Below are 15,111 nucleotides of genomic sequence, written 5' to 3' on the forward strand. Positions count from 1 at the left end.
GGAGAATGTATAAAGAGCTGATAAATTTACATTGAAAATAGCTTTCATGTTTATCCTCTTTTTATCTCTTATCTTACAATCATTTTGATTTTTCGTCATACACTTAATAATTCCTTTAAAAAAAGTATTTCTGCATTAAATCAGAATTTCAATTTTTAAATATTTCTTAACAAATCGTGTTTAGTGAAATTAATTTTTCACTCCTTTTTTTTTGTATTACCAAAAAAAAAGAATTTTTATTTGAAAAAAAATCGAAAATAGCCGGAGAAGATAAGGTGGTTTAAAAATAATTTTTTTTTTTTTTTTTGAAGTCGAATATATAATTTGTAATATTTACAGAATACGGAGCGCACCATAAAATCTTTAGACGGTGCCACGCCGGCGGATATCGCCGAAATTGAACAAATCGTTAAGGAACGAATGGTAATTTTTTTTTTTGAAAAATTATTTCTGTGCCAAAAAAATTATTATTATTTTTTTAATCTGCTTTTAAACGTTAATTTAAGATGTAAGTCAATTCTCAGTAGTGGTGCGAGAGTGAATTTTCAACAACGATTGAAGGTTTGCATGCAAATGAGCAAGTTGCATTCAAGTGGCGCTTGCATAAACTTATTCGTAAGGCAACTTTATTGCACGCGATATTTTAATTACAATAAGCAAGGCGACTTACGTGTACGGTTTTTCATTAGAAGAATGATATCGCTTGAATATAAAATGAATTTGATTATCATGATGATGGCAAAACTGTTCTGAGCATGAGGTTTTGATCGTGAAAATTTAAGATGTTAAAAAGATATAATGTATTTCAAAATTTTAAGAAATACGCTTAAAAAAATAATTTTCATTTTTTACATTAATCGTTTCATTTTCATCTCTTTTAACCTCATTTTTAGATTTTATTTTTAGAAAAAAAAAAATTATAAATTAGATTATTCTACTCTTGTGGTTAAATAATAATTTCTTACAGGAAATTAAATTTTTGTCCTAAATAAGCTTTTATTAAATTTACTACTTGGAATAATTTGGTAATAAAAAGTTTAATTTAAGATATTCTATTCGAATATCGCTTCTTTAAAAACAGTATTTTTATATTACAGATTTAATTTTTTTTGTAGTTTTTAAAAAATTTCCAAATGTTTCTCTAAACAAAATTGTTTTATTTTAAAAATCAATTTTTTTCTGCAACAATTTTCAAAAATAATAAAAAATACTTGACTTATACTTATATATTTAAATGGCAAAATAAATATAAAACTTGTTTTGTTGATATGAATCTTTTTTGCTGGAGGGAAAAATGCATAATACAAGATGTTTCTTTAAAGGTTTCACAGTCTTTTCATATTTTTCTCACTTTTCCGTCTTTGTATAAAAAAAAAAATTTTTTTTTTCCTGTATTTTCTTATGCAAAATGAATTATTTTATAGAAAAATAGAATTTTAATTGAAAGTTAAACAATGAAAATGGCTCTTTCATTATAAATAAACTGAAATTTTTAATTACAACATTGTAATTTGAATAAGAGATTTTTTTATTAAATTTGTTCCTCCGTTATTTTTCCATATTGTTCAAAAAAGATAATTCTAATTTAAAGAGAATTGTTCCAAGTTTAAAAAAATACTAAAAAAAAAACATAAATTTTATTCCTTTGGAAAATTATTTATTTTTAATTAATAATTAATTAAATAATATTAAAATAACCATAAGAGTTGAAATAAGAAAAAAAAAATTTGTATCGATCAAAAGATGAAATATTGAAAATATTTTTTAAATCATAGGAGCAACATACAGAAAATCGAGAAAGACAACACAGCTCGCAAATTCGAACTCCAATTAGATCGTCGACATCGACTGGATCGCCGACATTATCATCAAACGCAGCAACGTCAACCGATGGTGGTTACAGCGGAGGAATGGCAGGTAGTGTCTCGTTAACTGAAGGAAGTGATGATCCTGAATGTACAATTTTGGCAAAGAGACAATTCGTCATTAGAGAATTGGCTGATACAGAGAGGGATTATGTTAACGATTTGCGGCAAATCGTCGAAGGCTATATTGCTCTCATGCAAGATCCAGAAACTGACATTCCCCTTCCCGATGATCTTAAAGGTGGCAAGGACAAAATGGTCTTTGGAAATATTGAAGCGATTTATGAATTTCATCGAGAGTGAGTCTCAAGTTTTTAAATAAATCGAATAATTACGTTTAATTAAATTTATAATTAATTAATTTTTTAGCATTTAAATAATTATTAGGCGATTGTAGTTGTAGAATTTTAAATTTACATTGTTACGAATTTAGTTTTTTAAAATTGAGTAATTTTTTAAAGAATTAAAAATTCGTTACAATTTTTGTAGATAAATTGTTTCAATTTAGATAAAAATTGAACGTGAATAAAGAATGAAATCAAATAAATATTGACATATCTTTGTTTTACAGTTGTTTTTTGAAAGCTTTGGAACACTGTCTTGAAAGGCCAGAAGAACTTGGTCCCCTATTCAAACGTTACGAGAGGAAGTTGCACATGTACGTTGTGTACTGTCAAAACAAACCAAAGTCCGAGTACATCGTTTCTGAGCACATCGACGAATACTTTGAAGTAAATTTTCCTTTGAAATTCGTTATTTATAGTAATTTTTTTTTTTTTTGTGACACTTAAATTTATTTTCTCTCCTTGTTTTTAGGAACTCAGACAAAAGCTTGGTCATCGGCTTAAGCTTTGTGATTTATTAATCAAACCAGTACAGAGGATTACAAAATATCAACTTTTACTACGTGAGGCGCTTCGTTTAACGGAAGGAACGAGACGTTTATCGGAAATTGAGGGACTTAGAGCAGCGACACACGTTATGCGAATCATTCCTAAAGCTGCTAACGATATGATGGATGTTGGAAGATTACAAAATTTTGATGTAGGAATTTTATTTTTCAATTTATTTTAAAGTTTTATAAAATTTATTCTTATTTAATTTATTTATTCATTAATTTAGAAAGAAAAATAATTATCCTATTTTTTTTTTAGGGTAAAATAACAGCACAGGGTAAACTTTTACTCCACGGTCCATTAATGGTTGCTGAGCTGTCGGCGATGCCGTCTCGCGGAAGAGAGTGGCAGGTATTTCTTTTTGAGCAGAACATAATCTTTAGCGAGGCAGTTGGCAAGAAAGCTCAGTTTACTAATCCTGGCTACTACTACAAAGCTCACATTCAGGTATGTGAACAAGTTTTTTTTTTTTTAAACTTAATACCACTTTTTTTTGTAATGAGTTCTTTAATTTTTCTTCGAAGAGAAAACTTTGTTTTGACGAATATTTACTATTATTATTAATTAATTTATAAAAACAGATTTGAAGAAACTAACTTTCTCATTGCAAATTATTTACGAAATGCAAACAATTAGATATAAAATTCAAATTAGATTTTTAAATTGTAAAATAATACGAATTTTCTTTCGAAATATTGATTGAATAAAAAAAAATGTATTTGAAATTTTGAATTATATTTAATTTGTACAGGTAAATAAATTGAGTTTAGAAGAAACAGTGGATGATCCTGAAAAATTTGTGATCCGCTCGACGGATCCAAGAAAGCCAGGTTTGGGATTTGTGTGCATTGTAGCGGAAGAGACTGGGCCAAGCAAACAAGAATGGGTGGACACAATCAATGCCATTTTGCAGACCCAACGTGACTTCCTTAAGGCGATACAGTCGCCGATTGCCTACCAAAAGGAACTTACCAAAGACCCACTGTAAGCGTCTATCTACCCTAAATAATGAAACTCACTGACTCTAGTCTCTAACACTCGATAATATGTGAATAGTCGTTCTGACATATTTTTGTATATTTTATATAAAAATACCAAACGCTGTAAGCTATAGACGGCGGCATCCCATCCCCCCCCCCCCACACACAATCGGATTCTCGTTACCCCAGAATCCTTCCTCTTAGAAAAAAAAAAACAAAATTACTAATAATAATAACATTGATAATTGCCTACGTGCTCTTGGCTTCTTCCGAATTCAATATCTTCTTCGTCGTTAAATTCTCTTTACGAAATAAATTCACTTTAGCTCCCAGAGCCTTTAACGCGTGGTAATCCGTTCCAATGTGCATATATACATAACGTGTATGTACGCATATAGAAATGTAATTGATATATAAATAAATTATATATTATATATATATATATATATATATAAATGGAAGCGCATAACTCGGTTGAGAAATGCACGTGTTATCCTAGTACTGTGACGATGAAAATGTACGATATTATATTTATAATAATTTTAATAACGTTTATAAACGCGACACTGAAGCGGTATGTCGGCAGTGTAATGTACATAAAAATTACGTATTACTCTCGGATGAAAAAAAAAACAAAAAAAAAAAAAATATAATGGACTCGTAAGCTAACACTTTGTTTAGAATAAATCGTAAATTGACCAAGACTGTGATTGTGATGCATCATTCCTTAACCCCCTTTAGCACCAATCACTTTTTTTTTTTATTCTCCTCCATATTTGCACTTGCTTCTTTTTTTATTATTTACCAAAAACACAGTACTACGTTTTGTCCTGTAGTTTTTTTTTCACCCCGTTTTTTGCTTCAAAAAAACTTACTAACAAATATTTCTTCAAATATTCATTTTGAATTTTGGACCATTTAACTGTTTCTTTTTTAATTTTCCTAAATGGAAAAGTTAATTAAAATAGTAATTTTTAAATTAGAATAGAATTTTAAATTTAAATTTTTACAGTTAATTGATCCTTAACAAAATAGAATATGAGAATTTGGAAAAATTACTAAAAAAAAGAACTCGTACATGCAGGTTGAGATATTTTGCATGGAAATTAATATTATTTTTTTGAGATTTTTTAATAATTTTTTTGATCAATTGAAACTTGAATGTACGAGAGAAAGAGAGAGAGAGAGGGTTTTTTTTTCTCTCTCTTTCCAAAGTGGTACTGTGTTAGGCATTCATTTATTATTTGCTGGCGTACAGCCGCAGCGCAACACCAGAACCATTGACCCGTGCGGTCACATCAGTACCACCGACATTGACGGTGTCTGGAGCGGCTAACAAGGAGAGGGACAATCAACGAAAGGCCCAAGTAATGCAACGATCACGAACCGGTGGTCTCGACAACTTTGAATCACCAAGAACGCCAAGTCCAACCAAAAGCAAACTTAACTTCCTGGAGGGATTCAGAAATACACTACGAGCACGTTCACCAGTTCGATCAACGTCCGTTCCGGTGAGAGTTTGAAACAAAAAAAAAAAAAAAATTCCCCTGCGTGGATTTCTCAAATTATTCTTGATTACAGCAAGGAAACTCTTCTGCTTCCACTTCTTGATGCCTGTCGCTAACTGCTCTCTATTGCATTGCCTTCTGTTGTTGCGACAATAAACCCGCGTATCTCTATTATCGACACGATAAATGGAGTGGCGAGAGAATTATCTTGTAATCATTTTTTGCTCACTAAAAAAAAAAAAAAAATGGCCTGCGCTTTGCAGAAAAAATTTAGGAGGACGAGTTTTTATTAGTCAACACTAACTAGCACGTTTCGGTGGAGGTTCATCTTCTACTTTCATTATTTTCACTATTAATAGTATTATAATTAAAAAAAAAAACTGCTGTTATTTAAAAAAAAGAGAATTACTTCTTGGATTACTACTATTTCTACTATTACTATTATTATTACTACTTCTACTATTGCTCTACTCTTGTGCTTTGAATACTACCACTATCTCTACTTTTAAGAAAAAAATAATCAGGTGTTGGTGATAGCATGCGATGTCAACGCATGAGAAGAAGCATGTTTTCCTCGTTCATCAGGGAAGGGTCAAATGGGTCTTTACTTTCAGGTAACATTTACGATTTTCATTTATTTCAACCAAAAAAATATTTTTTTCCAAACAGGAATCAAAATCACAAAAATCTAAAGAGGAATTCAAAATCTAACTGAAAAAAAATTTTAATCTTGACTATTATTTAAATAATTATATTTTCTTCAAAAAAAATTCTTCAATTAAATAAATTATTGAGTTAATTAAATATTTGTTTCAAATATAGAAATTATTAATTATTGAATTGAAATAAAAATTCGGTAAATATTTATTTTGATAATAGTCAAGTAACTGATTATTAGAAACAGATAAAAAAAATTTTTTTTCAGTGTTTATAATTGAATTGTGTTTTAAATTTAATTAAAATAAAGCAATTGAATTTTTAACTTTGTTTTTTTTTTAACTTAACTCTATTTGGAATTTGAAATCAAAAACGAAATTAAAAGTTTGTGAATTAAAATAATTATAATTAATTAATTAAAAAATACTATTTAAAAATTTTAATTAATTAAAAAAATGATAAAAAAAAAATAAAAATGAAAAAAAATGATAAAAATTTTTGTCAGAGTCAATTTTATTCGTCTATTAAAAAAGAATTTAATTTTTAGAAAATTTTACCAATTCAAGAATTGATAATATCTTAATTAAAATTTGATAAAACAAATAAAATAATCAACTAAAAATTCTATGATAATTTCTTACAATTCTAATTACCCTATAATTAAAAAAGAGAAAATAAAATTAGACTACATTGAATAAAAATACAAACAACTATACTTTTTTTCTGTATTTAAATAATCTTATAGAATTTTTTAAAAATAAATTTTCACAGGTCGCACCAGGTGCACGAGTACGATTAGCAGCTGATTGGGGTGCACTTCGCGCTGGTGAAGAATTTATCGTGACACGACTCGATGGTAATGGTCTCGTTGTTTCGCCCACTGAAGGTGCAAAGGAAGAATCATGGATTCCAGCTAGTCTCATTCCAAATTCATCAATGAGTCGTGCCTGGTCATTTCGACCGAGAAAACAAAATTCCGATAAAAATTCCCTCATTGAAACAAAAGGTAATATTGGCAAAACACCACCATGCATATCGAGTGCACCATCGCCAATAAAAGCAAATGCCGGTGAAATTGCAAGACTCGCTGTTCAAATTTCGGGTGCTGTTGAAAATGCAATTGTCTCATGGAAACGAGAGGGCGAGGAATTATGTTTTGAACAGGACGATCGTCTTCGATTGGGACATAGCGCTGGATTTTATTATTTAGAAATTTCAAGATGCCGGCCATCTGACTCTGGCGTTTATCAGTGCAATATTCAATGTGAAAATGGATCTTGTTCCAGTTCAATTGCTCTTCGAATCACTGGTTAGTATATTTTATTGTTTGGCAAAAAAAAAAATCTATTTTTCATTTTTCTTTTATTTTTTTTCATCAGGAGGAAGTGGAACAACATGGGCACGAGTTTTGGACTCAACGAGAATTGAGATTGATTGGGAGGATCGAGAAGTGGGAAAATGTAGCGTTGAATATAGATCTTTGCCCTCGTTTAATTGGACGTTGGCAATTGAGGAGGTTGAGAGTCCTCCGGTGATGTTGGATTTATTACCTGGAACTTCGTATAGTTTTCGAGTGGTGGGTAAAAATGGAATAACAACATCGGCATCGCCAATTGTTAATCTTACGCTTGGCGATGGAACAGCTTGGGAGGCTGAACAATTTGTTGCTAGATATTTGGAATTAGATGAACTTGGCAAGGGAAGATTTGCAATTGTACGACGAGCTCGTGATCGTGGAACGGGACAGGAAGTTGCTCTCAAACAAACTCCAAGAAGAAAACAATCGCGTTCGTTGACACGCGCCGAATATGATTTACTCGCTTCCACTCATCATGGAAATATTGTACGAGCTTTTGCGCTTTTTGAAAATGCCCCTCAGCCTGGAATCGATACAATCGTTCTAGAATTGTGAGTTTCTTTTGTTTAGTAATTAAATTAAAATTAATCATTTTTTTTTAATTTTACGTTTTGTAAATTTCTAAATTGTTTCAGAGTTCGAGGACCAACGCTCTTTTCATATTTGAGTAAAAAGACTGAATTCACCGAGAGTATGGCGAGTAAATTTGCAAATCAGCTTCTCTCAGCGTTGCAATGGTTACATCGTCGCAATAATTCTCATTTAGATTTGAAACCGGAAAATGTTCTGGTTGATCAAGAGACTGGAATTGTAAAGCTCATTGATTTAGGGGAATCTGTTAGAGGACCAGTTGATGAGGTTGTGCCACCAGCTGATTTAGAATTTGCAGCACCAGAATCTGTTTTAGGTAGACCCACTGGACTTTATACCGATATGTGGGCTGCCGGAGTATTTATTTACGTACTTCTTAGGTAAATTTTTTTTCCCCAATTAGTTTGCAATTCAAAATTATAATATTTTTCAATAAAAAGTTAGCATAAATTTCTAATTTTGCTTCCTCGTAGGAATTTTAATTGTAAATATATAAAAATTTAAATAATATTTCAAGTGAATAATTCCATTTTTTTTTTTTAAATTGTGATTATTTTTTTCACAGTGGTCTTTCACCCTTTCTCGACGATTCAGTGGAAGAAACAACTGCAAATATTTTAAAATGTGATTTTTGTTTTCCTGACGAGTATTTTGAGACAATTTCCAATGAGGCGAAGGATTTACTTGGTAGATTATTATGCTTAAGGGGTGAAGAACGAGCGAGTGCAGAAACATCTCTAGCTTCACCATGGTTCAAGGTATTTTAATTTTAATTCTAAATAAAAATTCTAAATAATTTTGAAAACTTGTAGAATTTTTTTTTTTTTGTAACATAAAATTTTGTTTTCTGTCAGGTTTCTAAAGGTGCTACAATTTCCTCTTCTCGAATGGCAGCATTTACAGAACGACGAGCACATTGTTCGAAAACCCATCGAGATCACCGTGACAGTTTTTATTCGTAATGTTTATTAGTGCAGTAATTATGTTAATCTAATACAAAAAAAAAAACAAAAAGTTTATATAAATACAGATAACAAAATGTTACTTTGTAAATAAATATAGCCTATTTAAATTTTCTAAAAGTAAATGAAATAATTTTTTTCCCTTTCTCGTTGATTTAAAAGCCAATTTTTTTTTTTTTTAAGAAAAAAGAAATCTAAAAATGTTTTTTTAGACTATTTTATTTTTTTAAAAGTGATAATATTTGAAGAAAGTAATTAAACATTTTATGCCCCATCAGTGGTAAAAAAAAGTAATTTCAAAAACTAGATTATTAAAAAAAGTCTTTTTTAGAAATTTAAAATTTCGCGCCAGTTGAACTCGTTTGAATCGATAATAAATAATTCTTCTTTATCGACAGGAAATCCTTGGCCAATCAGAGAACGTCACTTTCCACTTTCATTTCTCTCAAGTCGTTTATTACAATACAATTTTTTCTAATTTTTTTTCGTGTGAATTAAAAAGTAAAATATCAACGAAAAATGTCATTAGTACTACAATTATCAGCATATTTTTTCCCACAAAAAAAAAGTTATTAAGTTAAAGTGAGCGGAAAATTTAAAATTCAAGTCTTGACTTCTTTTTTTATTTTCACTACACTTTATGTAGTGTATAAAGTGCTTTACTATACATATGTAATGTGAGAGGTGAATCCAAGGAAAACGTCAAATTGCCATCAATTAAAAATCCAGTGAATTTTCCAAGTTTTCCCGGATTTAGTGACAAGTGGCGGCGCTCGTGAAGAAGCTTTTCGTGGTGCAATTTGTATTTTTTTTTTTTTTGCATGACTAAGGTACTCTCTTTGTCACGTTTTGTTGTTCTTTGTCGTCATTCGTCGTCAAATGAGTGCAAATAATATAACATCTAATCATGTTGCTCTAGTGTCTACGCGAATATGTCACTTTGTTCCGGTTATCAGAAAATCATTTTTATTTCTCATCGTTAGAGGTTAAAAAAAAAATAGTGTTTTAACCAGTGTTCATATTAAATTAAGTGCTCGTCACAATGGAGTTAAATCATGATAGTTTAAACGAGTTTCAAGCTCTTTTGCAATTTATTACATCGGGTGATAATGAACAAATAATTGAAGGATGGAAAAATCTCGTCAAACTTGAGACAAATTTCATGCTTGACAAAACACATTGCAATTATATGGAAATTTTGATTGATTCCCTTAAAGAACTTCTTCATGGACGTGTACATAATATGGAACAATTACCAAAACTTTTAAATTGGTTCGCTAAATATTTACACAATGAACCTGATCTATGCCTTGGTCATGATTTATCAAATATTCTCATTAATACAAATTTAGATGACATTTCAATTTTAATGTTGATTCTTAATGTTGTCAATGAATATAAGAGATTATTTCTTTATGGCGATACAAAAGATATGAAACTATGGAAAGCTGTTGTTAATTGTCTTGCTCGATGTCATACGCCTATTAAAGCTGAGGATATTAAAAATTATCAATCATGCATACGAAAAATTCATGATTATCTTCATAATTTAATTGACAAAAATCATCTTTCATTTTGTTTGCAAAAACTTTATAAAATTATATCAGATACTCAACGTGAAAAAGTGCCAGGTACTGCATTGTGTATTATTCTTTTACTCGTTGATAAATTACATATTAAAGAAGGTGTTGATTCACATCTCGATACACCGTATAAGGATTCTGATTTAATGCAAGCATTAATTGTTATTTTCCAATGGTCCCTTATATCTAAAGATATTGAACTACTATCCGAATGGCTTATGACTTTTATCAATGGTTTAGAAAGAAATGGAAAATATGATATATTAATGAAAGTTGCAGAGGGTACGTTAAATTTAAAAAATATGCCAACAGCATTTCTCTTTGAAAATCAAAGTCAATCGGTGGGAAAAATATTTCTCTATATGTTAAAAATGCAAAATAATCCAGATGTATTTTTTAAATTTGTCGAGACTATTCAAAAAAAATCAGTTTTAAAATGTTTAAAAGCTCAAAATGAAGATTACGCTAATGAATGTTTACAAACAATGATTGATGTAATTCAAGCATTATTAATAAGATTTGATGTAAAAGAACGTGATGAAATTGAACATAATTTTCCCATAAGTCCACGACATGATGTTGTTGAAAAAATATTGGAGGAACCATTTTGGAATAATGAGAGGGATAATAAATTTCAATTAAGTTATTTACCGGAAAGAAGTAGAATTAATATTGTCAGTATTGATAGTATACGAAATGTTGACAGTAAAGTTGGCCTCGCTAATTTGGGAAATACTTGTTATATGAATAGTGTTTTACAAGCATTAGCTATGACTAGACAATTTCGTTATGAGGTCTTGAATTATAAAGTCAATGATCTTGGTAGTCAAGTTTTGCTTAGTAAATTACAAAATTTGTTTGCATTATTGATGCATTCAAAAAGAAATTCTTTATCGCCAAATGAAATTTTTCAAGTATCAAGACCCGCTTATTTTATGCCAGGACAACAACAAGATAGTTCTGAATTTCTTTGGTATGAATTTCACAATATTTCATCAAAATTAATTAAATTTGTATTTAATTTCAGATATTTTTACTCAAGGAATTTATTTTTTTTTAATCAACAGTTAAAAAAGTTTCTAAAATTTTTGTTAATAGTAAATTTTTAGCTAATAAAATTCTGTTAAAAAAATTCTAACAAAAATAATTCTGCAGCTTTTTTTTAAAAAAAAAAAGAAAAACAAAGGATTTTCCACATTTTGGAAATGTTCCAATATTGCAAATGGAAAATTCGTAAACATGAAATTTTTTTTTGTTTTGCGTTTATTTTTAAAATATCAAAAACAAGGTTTCACTTGTTTTCTGTAAAATATGAGAAAATTAAATTATGTTTTCTAGTTGAAATTTATGAATTTGTTTGTCTAAGATCAAATTAATTTTTTAAATTAGAAAAAGTATTACGAATTTTTGTATATTATAGTAGAATATCAAAATATTTTCTTATAACGAATTTCAAAACAATATTCAAAATATAATTCAAAATTTTGCAGAAAGAGATTAAAATCTAAAATTAAAATTAATTAAAAATGTGTTTTTAGCAGATGACAAAATTATTAATTCTTATGTTGGAATTTGTAAAACATTTTTAAATTTACATTTTAAATACATTATAAAACATAAATTTGTTATTCAATAAAAATTTGTAAATCACTTTTTTTTGAATATTTATATTTGATTTGATTTAAATTAAATTAATAATTTGAAAATTACTCATAGAATAAAAAAAATGTTTTCTTTATTGTTGATTATTTGATTTCAGCCACTTATTAGATGTACTTTATGAGCAAGAGAAATCGGCAATTGCAATTAGTGGTAATGCAGAAACGATGGTCGATTTAAAGCCAAGTTCCGATGAACCTATGGACGATATTATGGGCGATGAACCAGGGTTCAATGTTCGTTGGCCAACAGAGGAGGATTTAACCGAAGGTGCTGCTTTACAAAGAAAAACACAGTCGTTGGCTGATTTTACACAAGGTAAAATAATTTCCAAAAAAAAACTATTAAACAATTTTTTTTCCTTTCGTATTGATTCAAACAAACAAAATTCCATAATTTTTATTCCAATTTTTTTTAATTGATTAAAACATTATTTTCTAATTATTATTAATAATTAAAAAAAAAAATTGTTTCATATAATTAAATACGAAATTAAATTCAAAAAAAAAAAAATTGAAACTAGTTTATTGTTTAAATAACTTTTTAAGATCTGGATAAGAAAATAATTTTTGTATGTTTTTCAAAGGTGAAGATTTGGCGCAAACACAACATTTGAGTGACAGTCATTCGGACTCGACAGACAGTGGAATTCAATCGGTTGGAGGCGAAGACGTAACGACATCACCCTCAATTCTTGTTCATCGTGTATTTGGTGGCGAATCAAAAATTACCTATCACTGTCAACAATGTGATAATAGTTCTGACAATACTGACAAATTTCGCGATCTACAATTGTGCTTCCCCGAAGAGATATCAGAAAATGACGAGGTCAGTGTTCAGAGTCTCATTAATTGTTATCTTGCGCCAGAAAAATTGACCGGTGACAATAAATATCGTTGTGACAAATGTATGAATCTATGCGATGCACAGAGGATAATAAAAATTCTTCAAGCGCCTGCACATCTTATTTTAACATTAAAACATTTTCGCTACGATTCAGATAGTCGTTTAAGGGCAAAATTACGACATAAAGTTGCATACGATGAAATAATTCAATTACCAGTTTTAGATTCAATGCCTGAAACATATCGTTTATATGCCGCTGTTGTTCATTCGGGTTATAGTGTTGATTATGGACATTATTTTACCTATGCATGTGACTCAAAACAAAAGTGGTATCGTTTTAATGACAATTATGTTTCATGTACGACAATTGATGATTTTAAAAGACTCGAACCACCTGATACGCCTTATATTCTTTTTTATGAGAAATCAACATCGATACGTACATTTCAGGAGGATAAACAGGAATTGTCAACACTTAGAAAACATTTACAGGATATTGTTGAAAATGATACAAAATCATTGTTAAATGAATCGCGATATCAGGATGATAGAAAGAGAACTAGTTTTTCGATAAGTCGACACGATAATTCCGATGATGATAATTCACCGTCTAGCACTTGTCGTGGTCCAATGAAATTGCCGTCGAATAATTATCTATGTTAAAGGACAATATATTAATATTCAAAGAATTATTTTATCCAGCAATTACTTTCAAGAGGATTTGATTGATATTTTGCATTTTCATCGCCAGTGAATGCAATTCGACAAATCAGGACATTTTTGTTTTTTCGAAACAGTATATATATTTAAAATGTGAATTGTTGGGTAAAATTTAATATTATTTATTATTCACTTCCAAAAAAGAAAAAATCTGTGTGTACTGAAAAAAGTGTCAAATTTTGTTAAATCGTTTTTTATAATGCAATTTTCAAATCTGAAAACGCTAATACGTGTTTAAAACTTGAAAGTGTAGTGAAATAACATTTAGAAACTGAACTGGATTTTCTATCTCGAAAAAATATTCACCAAACGGAAAAAATTTTTTTTTTAAAAATGAATATTTTTAAAACACATTTGTGTTTTTTCGATTAGGTCAATCGACGATTTTTGAAAAAAAAAACTTTCGACAGTATTGAGGTGGAAATGCTTTTTATAGTCAACTTGCAAGTGTTCGTTATATTCATAAATTATATACTTGGTATCTTTCTTAAACAACATTCACGTAGATAGAATTTTCTTTAAACTCAATTTGATTTCTTAATTTTAATCGATTAAATAATTTTAATTCAGTTTATTAAATTTATGAAATCAAATTACTAATAAATTCGTTAAGTGCGATGTATTCTAATAGATTTATAATACCCACGTTCTTATCAATTTTGTGTATTATGGTGTTTAAGATCTACGTTCATTTTTATTTCACGGGAATTACATTTTTATACTCTTGAGCTTTCATTTCTAATTTAATTCCTATTTATCTACAAAATATTAAAAAAAAACAGTTGGTTTGAGAAAGTTACTAATTCAGAAAAAAACAGAGAGATGTGTGTTCAAAAATAATTTCATTTTACAACACATTTTTTTCTCTAAATACAAATGTATATAGATGTATTTTAATCCTAGTTAAATTAAAGCTCCTGGACATGTTGAAAATCTGTGATAAATTTATACTGTCACGTTGACAATATTAATTTCTTATTGCAGTATTCGATAAAGACATTTTCGTTTTATGATTCAATTGAATCACTTTCATTTTGTTTAATATTTGTGTAATTGAAAATTAATTTTCTAATGAAGAAATAAATTATTTAAATATTTCAAAACAAATACCCCAAGATTAATAAATTGGCAAAAATTAAGTACTTACATCGTATTTATTGTGTATTGCAATATTTAATTACATTTGTGTAGAAAAAAAAATTCGTTTCTTCGTATCTATAATTATAAAACAATAAACGACCAACATTTTTGCAGTTTAAAAAAAAAACTGCATCAGCAAAATCATTATTTATAATTATTCGATACAATTCAATTAAACCGGTATTTAAAACTAAATCAGTCTACTTTTTCCTCAAAAAAAAATTTGTTTATAAAGAATAATAAATTTTTGTTTTCTTTCATTTTAATTTTTTAAAAATATTCAAAAGCTTCAACTTGTCCAAAATAAATCGAATTGGACAATGTAAGATTCCACCAATCAGATAAAT

At 28.8% G+C, this 15,111-nt stretch overlaps 2 protein-coding genes across 9 annotated transcripts in view; both read left to right on the forward strand.

The window, feature by feature from the left end:
* Positions 1–8,941, forward strand: part of LOC127282914 (triple functional domain protein) — a 44,660-nt gene extending 35,719 nt beyond the window's left edge. For 6 of the 8 annotated variants that reach the window (XM_051307495.1, XM_051307496.1, XM_051307498.1 and 3 more), the window contains 12 exons: positions 340–423; positions 1,776–2,164; positions 2,437–2,596; positions 2,682–2,909; positions 3,020–3,208; positions 3,513–3,745; positions 5,000–5,252; positions 6,678–7,215; positions 7,286–7,814; positions 7,899–8,234; positions 8,420–8,612; positions 8,709–8,941. In XM_051307495.1, the coding sequence (XP_051163452.1) occupies positions 340–423; positions 1,776–2,164; positions 2,437–2,596; positions 2,682–2,909; positions 3,020–3,208; positions 3,513–3,745; positions 5,000–5,252; positions 6,678–7,215; positions 7,286–7,814; positions 7,899–8,234; positions 8,420–8,612; positions 8,709–8,816 (3,240 nt within the window). In that variant the 3' untranslated portion in view covers positions 8,817–8,941. Of the gene's footprint in view, positions 1–339; positions 424–1,775; positions 2,165–2,436; positions 2,597–2,681; positions 2,910–3,019; positions 3,209–3,512; positions 3,746–4,999; positions 5,253–5,322; positions 5,602–6,677; positions 7,216–7,285; positions 7,815–7,898; positions 8,235–8,419; positions 8,613–8,708 lie in introns of those variants that run through there. The other 2 variants (XM_051307497.1, XM_051307503.1) reach the window with 2 other exon arrangements.
* Positions 8,942–9,254: 313 nt separating this feature from the next.
* Positions 9,255–14,350, forward strand: LOC127282892 (ubiquitin carboxyl-terminal hydrolase 35). Its single transcript, XM_051307473.1, has 3 exons — positions 9,255–11,372; positions 12,159–12,376; positions 12,645–14,350. The coding sequence occupies exons 1-3, from the start codon at positions 9,859–9,861 to the stop codon at positions 13,565–13,567; spliced, it is 2,655 nt and encodes an 884-aa protein (XP_051163430.1). The 5' UTR covers positions 9,255–9,858; the 3' UTR covers positions 13,568–14,350.
* The last annotated feature ends 761 nt before the right edge of the window (positions 14,351–15,111 follow it).

The sequence above is a fragment of the Leptopilina boulardi genome, unplaced genomic scaffold, assembly GCF_019393585.1.
Source record: "Leptopilina boulardi isolate dan_hultmark-lab unplaced genomic scaffold, ZJU_Lbou_2.1 LbouV2_302, whole genome shotgun sequence".
NCBI lineage: Eukaryota > Metazoa > Arthropoda > Insecta > Hymenoptera > Figitidae > Leptopilina > Leptopilina boulardi.

Bases quoted from the DNA above. Each gene is read 5' to 3' on its own strand.
- LOC127282892 (XM_051307473.1), top strand. From the start codon at position 9,859: ATGGAGTTAAATCATGATAGTTTAAACGAGTTTCAAGCTCTTTTGCAA. The intron at 11,373-12,158 runs GTATGAATTTCA...ATTTGATTTCAG, and splicing joins GATAGTTCTGAATTTCTTTG to CCACTTATTAGATGTACTTT. The intron at 12,377-12,644 runs GTAAAATAATTT...TGTTTTTCAAAG, and splicing joins GTTGGCTGATTTTACACAAG to GTGAAGATTTGGCGCAAACA.